Here is an 11530-nt window from a genome sequence, read left to right on the forward strand (position 1 = left end):
GCTTTTGTGCCGTGCTTCTTCCATTAGCACGTGCCTTCCCCCACCTGATGCTGTGAATGAAGATTTATCTAGAAATGCTGAAGATGCACGGTTTTGGAGCAACTACTTGACAACTCCCATATGATGATTACAAGCTCCATACTGAACTGAAAGTGACATTGAGAAGGTTGTATGTCATGCTTTCCAACAATGGATTTTTGTCTCTCTGGTAACCATAGGCACAAATTTGGTTAGGATTGGAAGTTACCTGTTTTTCAGGATAATTTCTCATATGTGGAGGTCCAGACCAGATTTTAAAATTGGACGACCGTCCAGTTCGACCAGTTTAACTGGGAACCGGAGGTCCAGCCGGTTTTTGAAGTTAGAAATTGTTATTTTTGTAATTTTGTGAGAACTCCATGAACTGTGGTTGGACAGCGAACAACAGAACCGTTGGCGGTTTGACCGGGTCGGGGAAGAATTTCTTTTTTTTTTTTTTAAGAAAAATTATGATTGGGCGCCAACGCCCAAAATATGTCTAACGTGCTTATCCATTAGACCAATTGTGTTGGTTGTGTCATTTAATTATTTACTATTATATTATATTCTTAGTGAGGATTAATAATTATTTATTTTTTATTATCACCTCTTTCCGTCAATATTTATTCTTTCATAATGATTTAAGAATTGTGGTTTTGAATGTGAATGTGCTACTTATGAATTTGTGTAAAAAATGGTCTTATTTTAGATTAAATATTTTTACTTGAAGGATTACTAAATACAATATTTTTTATGCTTGTTGATGCTCTCTATTATTTTCTTTTAAACTTATTAAAATTATGAAAATTCATTTGAATGTTGTATTAGTAAAAACTTGCTAGTTTTTTATAAATTTAATATTTTTATTGTTTCTTAATTAATTATCACATCATTATAGTTTGACCTTGGTTTGAACCCTTGTCCAACCTTAAAATCTTGAACCTCTCCCTTTTCTAGTTCCTTGAATGGTTTTGTTTTTAAAACATTGGTTCAAACTCTGAACACTTATTGTTAAAAACCCTCATATTGGAGCCATGTAAAGAGCAGCTTGGGTGAGCAAGAACCAATTCATTTGTGAGATTCCCATACTTATCCTTGAATGCTCTACCAAGTGTCTTGAAATTTCTGCTAGATTTCTAAAAATAATAATATAATAAACTTGGAGTGACCAAGTGTAGTATTTTTATTTGTTGGGAAGAATTGGAATTAATCTTCCAACTTAGATTGTTAATTATTGTATGACAAATTTGAGAATTTGTTTACTTTTGGAGGATTTGTGGATCTACGGTTTAGAACCTTTTAGATAAAGTATTTTGTAGGGAAGAGAAAAGAGTTGATTTAGGGTTAAAAAGAGGTAAGAAAAATGGAAATTGAACTATTTCACATTCTGTGAACAGTGCACGTGAATAGTACTCGTAAATGGTGACAAAGTAGCAAAAAGGAGAGAGAGAGAAGAAAGAACAATAAAGTTAACATGACTCTGTACTCAAAATACTTAACATTTTGTTGATCTACTCCTTGTTTGAGTACAATAACATACTTACATATTCCCTAAATCTATTTTTATTTATAAAAAGAAAAATAGAACCTAAATATTAGTGGCTGTTTGGTAACCAACTTTTAAACCAGTTTTCTTGATTTAAAAACAAAATGTGGGTCCCACACAAAATTCTTGTTTGGAAAGTTGTTTTCAGATACCCAACTTCAGAATTTTGTTCTCAAAAATCACTGTGCAAAACTATTTTTGTAGAACAGCCCCATGGTGCTTTGAGATCCCTTTTTTGTTTTGATAGAGAGGCAGTGGCATTTTTGTAAATATTTGATCTAGGTTTTAAAACCCGTTAATAGTAAATTTTATGTTTATCCTGCTCAATTCACAAATCTTTTTCTCTCTGGCTTGACAATCATGGTGGCTCTTGTGAGTTGACAGTCCGCAATGACGCTGCCAAAGCTCAACCAGCGGCTTCTTCATTGTAGCAGTGGTAGATCTTGGTTTTGCGGCATTGACGTTTGGTGTTTCACGGCTGAACTCAACTGGCCTCCAATGCAAGGCGGTGAACGGCAAGTTGGGTTTGTTGTGGCCACCAGTTGGATTGTTATGGGTCTGTGGTTTGTTTGGGTGGGAGCGGGTTTGCTTTCTGGTCAGTGTTGTTCGGTTTTGGGAATAGCTGTTAAGTTCTCTTAATAGAACTAGAACTCCTACTTTGACTAGGAACCAAACCCAAATTGAATCAAACCAAAAGCCACATATAAAGATCCATAAACAAAATAAGACTTATTTATTAATTAAATAAAACTCAAGGCCCCCAACTATGACACATGCCCAACGACTGCAGACTTACCAAAATAAACCATGACTCGGGAATAAGGAAACTAGACCTGAAATAAAATACATAAACTTAATTAACTACCATGGATACTTATTATTGGACTTTGCCTTAACCGTAGGCTTTCAAGGCGGATAGTGTTTCTCTAACCATGCTTTAGTTGCACCATCAATTCTTTCCCTCTAAAAAGGAACTTGACCCTTCAAGTTAGGGGTTGGATCAAGATAGCAAACAATGCCTTTTGAGGTTCATCAGTGCAGGAGAATTTGCCTGGTTTTTTTTCTAAGGATACTGGATTTTTTTTTTTTTTTTTTTTTCCTTTTTCTTTCTAGTTTGATCTGCTTAGATTTGTAACTCCTTTTATTTATGGTTTGATCCTGCTTATGAATGTTCCTTCATTGTGATCTGAGTTAAAGTCCTCATTCTGAGCTATGATGATCTTTTGATGTTTCCAGGTATCAACAGGAAGGTATAAATTGGTTGGCATTTTTAAAACGATTCAAGCTTCATGGAATCTTATGTGATGATATGGGCTTGGTAAGACACTTCAAGCATCTGCAATTGTGGCATCTGACATAGTTGAGCATCGCACTCTGAATATCGGTGATGATCTTCCACATCTTTAATAGTTTGTCCATCAACCCTTGTTGACACTGGCTTTGAGATAGAGAAGTACATTGATGATTCTGTAGTATCTACTCTCCAATATGTTGGTTCTGTTCAAGAGCGCATTTCTCTTCGAGGACATTTTAATAAGCATAATGTTGTGATAACATCATATGATGTGGTTCGTAGAGATATTGATTATCTTGGACATCTACTATGGAATTATTGTATTTTAGATGAAGGTCACATCATCAAGAATGCAAAATCTAAAATTACACTTGCAGTAAAGCAGTTGAAAGCCCAGCACCGCCTTATACTGAGTGGAACGCCAATCCAGGTTAGTTACAGTGTTAGAACCTTAAAAAATTTTGAACAGTTTTTCTGAGAAATAGTTCACCTTCTGTTGCAGAACAACATCATGGATTTATGGTCTCTCTTTGATTTCCTAATGCCGGGGTTTCTTGGAACGGAGAGACAGGTATATTTGTGCCTCCTGACTTTCATTTACTTTTCAGCATATCTTTTTTTTTTTTCCTCTCTCTCTCTCTCTCTCTCTCTCTTTATTATTATTATTATTATTATTATTATTTTTTATTGACTAAAGATGTTGAGCATTTTGATTAAAAAGGGAAAAACGAATGCTTGACAAGCAGGTTATGTTCCTCGACATAAACTATATTGATGTGTTTATAGTATATATATAATTCAAAGATGCTGTCTTCTTGATTTCAAGATTTTCTATCAATGACTTGATATTGAATTCCTTTCATTGTCCTCCACTGCTCCACACATCCACTGACCAGCCACAATTGTATTTTTCTATTCTTCCCGCCCCTTTTCTTCCTCTCTTGTTTCTGTAATTCTAATTCCTTGATTTTAATCTTTCGCATGCTTTTACCATGTCTAGAGAATTTAATCATTGACTAGAAATTAGTATTCGCTACCCTTATTTTCATAACTTAATTTGCATAGCTTTCACTATTTGTAATTTATTTAATTTTTTTCATAAGAGAAAAATGGATTATAGTATTTAAGTTGTTCCTCTCTTTCTCTCTCTCCTCTCTCTCGTCTATTAACAGCATTAAGGATCATACATGTGCATATGGCTCGTTGATTGCCATTTGTGAACTGTGTTTGGAATGACTAACATACAACAGGAAAAAATTTCAGCCTTTATTTATTTCTTTTGAGTTGCTGCTGTATCAAATACCAATGGTTGTTTTATAATCTGGCTATAGCCTCCCTATGATGTATTATTGATTGATCAGCATTGTCATTTGATGAACTAAGTTTGTCTGCTACGGCTTCAGCCTCTCTGATAGTATGTCACTATTGTACTTAGCTTAATCTTTTTTCATGCTATTGTCTAGTGCCCAAAAATTTGTTGGTTTTATCTGGCTTTTGCAGTTCCAAGCCATGTATGGAAAACCACTGCTAGCAGCTAGAGATTCTAAATGTTCTGCCAAGGATGCTGAAGCAGGGGTACTTGCTATGGAAGCACTGCACAAACAGGTGCTTTTTTTTTTTTTTTTTTTTTTGGTTTTTTAGTTTATATTTTATATTTTATATATGACGCAATGGTTAATACATCCTCTTCTAATTGAAGATTACCTATCAGAGAAAAAAAATCCTCTTCTAATTGAAGGGTTTTCCATTCTACAGGTGATGCCATTCCTTCTCCGTCGAACAAAAGATGAAGTCCTGTCTGATCTGCCAGAGAAAATTATTCAGGACAGATACTGTGACTTGAGCCCTGTGCAATTAAAACTATATGAACGATTTTCAGGGGCAAATGTAAGGCAAGAAATCTCAAGTATTGTAAAACTAGATGATTCCGCAGATAAGGGCGAAGGAGGTAGTTCAACCAAAGCATCTTCCCATATTTTCCAGGTACTGTGGTCAACTGGTTATTTATTTGTTTATGTTTTCTTCATGAGTCACTCTTTCCCACGGTTGAGTTGTAAAATATGAAAGTATAGGGTTGAGACTCAAGAATGAAGAAGATAAGAATAGAGAGAAGCAGACTGTAAGAAAATGGAAAAAGGTTTAGGGCTTAATTAATCAAGATAACAGCTTGATTGTCACAATATATCTGCATTGGAGTAGGGACATCAATACCCAACTAGCAAAAGAGAGATTGAACCCATAACATCTCGGAAGCAATATGACCCATAGTTTAATTAAGTTTAATCTGTTTCTGTGACCTGATGTATGTACTGTGTTCCATGTTTCAGGCACTTCAGTACTTGCTAAAACTTTGTGGTCATCCATTGCTTGCCATCGGTGAAAAGGTTCCAGAGTCATTGAAATACCTTTTGTCAGAACTCCTACCTGCAAATTCAGACATTATTTCAGAACTTCATAGACTGCACCACTCTCCCAAGTTAGTTGCTCTTCAGGAGATTCTTGAAGAGTGTGGGATAGGTGCTGATGCTTCAAGTTCTGAAGGTACCATTGCAGTTGGGCAGCACAGAGTTTTGATATTTGCCCAGCATAAAGTATGTATACTACTCCATGTTTGACTAATGTGATGTTGAGGTTAAACATGTGTGCTTTTCTGATGTCATTTACAATGGAATCTAATGCAGGCCTTTCTAGACATAATTGAAAGAGATTTGTTTCACACTCATATGAAGAAGTTAGTCTCCTTATCTCTATTATTCACTGAATATAAATATTTTTGCTTATTTATTTTATTCTTTAATTTGTGTTCCACTATATGTACTTTTTCCTTTTGTAAGTTCATACATGCATAAAGCCCTAGTACATGCACCTAGACTTGAACGTCAAAGCAGGTGGAATTCTTATCATATTGAATAAACGAGTGGCGGAGGAAGTTCATTGACAGTGGGTGAATCTTTTGGTCTTTCACTTATTTTGGAATGTGGAGGATAATTTCAAAGGGGTATTTTTGGGGTGTCTAGGGACCAAATAATGATGGGGTGAGATTAAATTTATGGGAAGAATGGTTAAAGGGAGATGGATAGCAGCTTGGTGCATACAGTAGGACTTCAATGCAGTGAGATTCTTGTAGTGTCTGAGATTGTCTTCAACCATAATAGTTCTACAGATTTATTAATTAGTTAAAATTGCTCCATTTTTCACAAGAAGTGGGCTCTTTTACATGGAGAAATAATCAAGATCAACCTTCTTTTCCTCACATTGACCGATTTTTGGCTTTGATGTTGAGGGAGGATCATTATCAAAATGTAGTTCAGTGGTTCTTACCTCAGTTTGTTTCATATTATTATCCTATTTTGTTAGATTATGGTGGTTTGAGAGGGGTGGAAGTCTGTTTTAATTTGAGAATGTGGTTAAAAGGAACTTGGCATGGTTGATGGAATAGCTGCTTGGCAGGCTTAGTTAGTTTTGTTCCTGTCAAGAGGCTTTACCAATTGAAAGGTGATCAGAACAAAAGTTGAATAAGGAGAGTATTTACGGATATAGAAGTGCAATAAAATAGAGCACGTTGGTTGAGCTATCTAGGCTGGATTTGGAGGTGTAACCTATAAAACAGAGAAAAGGATGGTAGAGGCTAATTGAGGATGGACTTAGAAAAGATTTCATGGACGAAAGAATCAAGTTGAAGGCAAAAATCTAGAGTCCTTTAGTTGAAAGAAGGTGATGTCAATACTATGTTCTTTTCATTAGTCGGCAAATATTCATATTCATTTGAAATTCATTGGTCCCAAGCATGGGGTATCACCAATTCTCATTCTGTTTTGGAGTTTCAGGACACATTTTCTTATATGATTTTGTTGTAACCTTCTAGATACTTTTTTGTTCATTCATCATGAACATAAAGTTATTTTTTTGAATAAATAATACTACTTACATATAAAATAATAATAATAATAAATAAATAATATTGGAAGTGGATGGCACACTAGAAATTGAGAATTAGATCAAGGATTGTTTGTAAGTCGTCAACTGGGAAAAATCATGATTAATATATTAAAGGTTAAATTAAAATAGAAAATTATTTTATTTAATGACTATACTATTTCAATTATATTTATATTTGATTCTAATTATATTATATTCTTTTGTATTTATATTTAATTATAATTATATTATATTCTTTATGTATCCCCTTTTGCTTTTTATTTTCCTTTTCTTTCTCAAATCAATCATGCAACTGCATAAATATGAGTCATGCTGTCTATTGGTGTGTTCATGGTTCTAATGGTTTTTCTTATGTTGCTTTTCAAAGCAGTGTCACATATCTGCGGTTGGATGGATCAGTTGAACCTGAAAAACGTTTTGACATTGTCAAAACATTTAATTCTGACCCCACTATTGATGCCCTACTACTTACAACACATGGTAAGTTCTATTTGCCTTTTCTTTTAACGTTGAGATTCCACTAGGATGGAAGTTGATTCTAATAACTCCTTGCAGTTGGTGGGCTTGGTTTGAACCTAACATCTGCAGACACCCTGATTTTCATGGAGCATGATTGGAATCCAATGCGAGATCATCAGGTAATTATAGTTGTCTGTTGTTTCTGATGTCTTATTTCTTTCTCCAAGGGAATGCAACTTTGGGCACTTGTGTTCTAGGGGGGGAAGGGGTAGACAGAACTATTGCTTGTTCCATCATAACAATATGCTCATCTAATATATTTTCACTTGCACAGGCAATGGACAGAGCACACAGGTTAGGTCAGCGGAAAGTTGTGAATGTCCATCGACTCATAATGCGTGGCACTGTGGAAGAGAAAGTTATGAGCCTCCAAAGGTTCAAAGTTTCAGTTGCTAATGCTGTCATTAATGCAGAGAACGCTAGTATGAAAACTATGAACACAGACCAATTGCTTGATCTATTTGCATCAGTAGAACCCTCTAACAAGGTATTGCTCACCGCACTCTATTGAACATGTTCGTCGCCTTGTTATTTTAAATGTTAAGCTCAATTCATAACTAAGCTTTAATGGATGACAAATTGATCAAATACTGGACCTTGATTCACTAGGAAAAATCCAATTTAGGCGAGGGTGTTGATACCTTTTTTTTTTTTTGCTTGGATCTTATTTTTGTCCAGAAGAATGAGTTGTGTGCTTTGATACTTCAGTTTCTTTTTTACTTGGGTCTTATTTTGTCCAGACTCCAGAGGATATGAGTTGTGTGTGTGTGTGTGTTTTGCTCTGCTTACATAAAATTTGTATTTTCTTTTATCAAGTCGACATGCTTCTTTTCCTTTCAAATTTTCTAAGTAGGGTTGTGACATGTGGAACATTCATTTGATATATGTAGGGAGCTTCTGTACCGAAGAATTCAGATAGAAATGTTGATGTAGATACAAAATTGGTGGGCAGTGGAAAAGGGTTAAAAGCCATCCTCGGTGGACTCGAGGAACTTTGGGATCATTCACAGTATACCGAAGAATACAATTTGAACCAATTCTTGGCAAAGCTTAAAGGCTAAACCCAGCTCTGCTCCCTGTGCATACCATATATTATTAGACGAAAGTTGGGACTCAAATTTTGACATTGTCCTCTTTTAGTTTTTTCTGTCCTTTTCGCCTTTTTTATTTTTGAAGTTTTGTCTCCACTTCGCTTTTATAATTGCACGAGGTTTGGGAGATGTTGGTTTAAGTCATTGGTATTGGGAGGGAGCTTGGTATGAGGGATGGGAGGAATTTTTGACCAAGAATGGCTTTAGGGAGGAAAGAGTTGTAAATTTCGGATATTGTATATACAATCAATATATCTTTTTCAAATTGAAAATTGTCTTTCTCGAGATTTATTTGCCGCACTGTTTCTGCAGTTAATTTTTCAATGAACTTCAAAAACAACATTGGCTAGCCAAATGTGTATATATAAAAGAAAGGCCTAGTGATTTATGTAGCAATGGCAACCATAGCAGTTTTAAAAGAAATCAAGTACCACCATGTATAGATATTAGATTTATATGTGAACTCCTGGAGATAATTGGACAAAATTTCCATCCAAAATTATTACATGGCCAGTCAAATGAGTATTTATATGTACTTTTAATTACATAATCTACTTAATAATCTACTTAATAATCATGTGACTTGTTTAAATCATTTAACGATTCATGTGATTTAATAGTTGATACATTTAACCTAACTTAGGGATAAGGGGCAATTGCTACTTGCAAGTCAATACAACTGCAACTGACTTTTGAAATTCTTCACGTGCTCCTCATATGTCCATTCATGGGTGTTACAATTTTGAGCTATTCACAAGTCAGACTCGAGTTCCACTTAATGTGCAATTCTTCAGTCTTCACCAACTCTAAGCTAAACCCGCATGCAATAAAATCCTACAATATACAAGGAACTAGATGTTTTACAACCAAATTAACACAAAATAAAGCCAACGAAAAACATGGAAAAATTACAACTTAACACATGCTATATAGCAGGGAATGTGAAGCGTATGTAATTTACAGTTCATCCTCTACATTTAATTTTTTTTTTTCATTTTTTTTAATGTTTCCTTTATAAATCATATTTTAGAATTGGGGAAAATTAAATTTTACCGCCTTACACTATGCCTTGTATTACATTTTGCACCAAAAAATGTTTTGAATGCACATTTTTGCATCATAAACTATAACTTTTATTATACTTTGCATCCGTTGTAAACTGGGATGGAAAGTCAAAGTTTAAGGTGCAAAGTGTAATAAGGAACATAGTTTAGGTTAGTAAAGTATAATTTTTCCTTTATTTTCAAACGATTGAGAAGAGAGGTAATTAGAGTTTTTCACGTGATGTTATATTTTTCTATCCAAGTTAACAATAAATTTAATGTCAGGGTGTAAGGTGTGACAATAATCATAATTTATAGTGTAAAACGTGCATTTGAAAATTTTAAGATACAAAGTGTAATTGAAAGTATATTTTAGGATGGTAAAATAAAATTTTACCTTAGAGTTGTAACTCTTTTGTAGGACTGAATACATTTGTACGTTTTGGATTTGGTAGATTGATGTTTTATATATGTTAAATGTTGCAAACTATGTTTTATTTTTTGTTCTTCAATTAAAATCTAACACGTCATCTCATCATACATAGTTGTATTAACCAAACATATTTTTAAATTGTTGAAATCACCTAAAATAATTTTTTCACAATAATTTTAAGAACATATTTTTTATGTTGTGTATTTGAAAGTGACATTTTGTTATGTGTGATAATAAAAATGACGATGGCATAGGTCTATGTGAAGTTTATAACTTCATATTTATCTTTGAGAAACATCTAGGCTTAATTTATGATATAAAAAACTAGCCCAAAAAAAAAAAAAAAAAAAAAAAAAAAAAAAAAAAAAAAAACCCTGTTACTAGCAAAAATATATATGATCAATGTTTTCGAAAATGAAAAGGTTAAAAGGTTTTTTTAAACAAAAACTTGAAGTATTATTACTGTTTAACATAAAAACACACTTGGCAATTACTTCCTCCAATAATTTTAGGATCCACAACTTTTCCTTCATCGCTTACATTAAGCCATATATAAAGATTGTGGCAAAGCATATGTAACAAGTTATGGTCTAAAATTTTTGTTACTCTCTCACATACCTAAAAATGATAAGTAATGCTAAAACCACAATTTTTGACATAACTTCACCATAATTTGTTCATGTAGCGAAGTGTAATTGGTAGAATTATAAATCCACCACTTTTACTTCACTGCTCACAACTTGTCACATAAATAAATTATAACAAAAATTGTATTCCTAGTATTTTTGGAAGTGGATTTGTTCAAGCATGGTCTTCTGAATTGTGCTGTCTCTTTGTCTCTATCTCTTTCATTTTTTCTTTTTCTTTTTCTTTTACCTAATGTCATTTGTCATCACATAGATTTCTTGTTGTCTTGTTCAAGACTCAAGAGATGACAATTTGGATTTGAAGAAGGGAATATAGTTGAGTGAACTAGACTGTAGATAAGGTGGGGACAAATGACCATAATTAAAGTCACTTCCTAAAATTGTTGTTTTTCTGGAAAATAATTCAAGATGTAGGCAACATCATAGCTTTATTTTCTCCACTCTTATCATCAGCGTTATACATAATGCATTGGCATTTGAAAAATTATAGAGCCACAACTATTCCATACATATTTTCACAATTATTTGATGTAATTATGGGCAATAAAATAAAGTGGTGAGTTCATTTGAAAATGACAAATACCTTATTATAGCATCTAGAGTCTTGATATGTTTTGTTCAGATAGTTACGTTGATGATGGTTGTGTCATGGCCCTCATGGGTGTTGTGCTTTCTCAATGAATAAAGAATATTGAGTAGGCTAAAATTCACGGAGTTATAAATTATGTACAAGTGTTTACAACTTTTGTCTTAACTTTATAAGTAATAACTTACTATTTTTTTTTTTATCATCCACAATTTGTCATATGTGACGTAGTTGTGATAAAGATTCTCTATAATTGACAGCTATCATATAGCAAGCTATAAGCCTATAATAAAGATTGCGTAGGTTTATGTTGTCCTTGCATTTGCATTGTCATGGTTTAGTATCAGTAGTCACTACTAGTCAGGGGAATTGAGTAAGGAGACTACTACGCACGTGTGTGTCATAGAAGATGGG

The 11530-nt window shown here is 33.7% G+C and overlaps 1 protein-coding gene across 1 annotated transcript; it reads left to right on the forward strand.

Moving 5' to 3' along the window:
- Positions 1-5: 5 nt before the first annotated feature.
- Positions 6-8692, forward strand: LOC136065977 (TATA-binding protein-associated factor BTAF1-like; the record flags this gene model as incomplete). Its single annotated transcript, XM_065769830.1, is given in 16 exon segments — positions 6-30; positions 33-92; positions 95-118; positions 121-166; positions 2801-2877; positions 2880-2957; positions 2960-3288; positions 3361-3429; positions 4359-4463; positions 4614-4841; positions 5186-5449; positions 5540-5589; positions 7168-7277; positions 7353-7435; positions 7591-7803; positions 8207-8692. Coding segments are annotated over 16 exon segments (1932 nt in total), but the record flags the coding sequence as incomplete, so codon positions are not given.
- Positions 8693-11530: the final 2838 nt, after the last annotated feature.

This window comes from Quercus suber, unplaced genomic scaffold (genome assembly GCF_002906115.3).
Source record: "Quercus suber isolate HL8 unplaced genomic scaffold, Cork oak 2.0 scaffold_1457, whole genome shotgun sequence".
Taxonomy (NCBI): Eukaryota; Viridiplantae; Streptophyta; class Magnoliopsida; order Fagales; family Fagaceae; genus Quercus; species Quercus suber.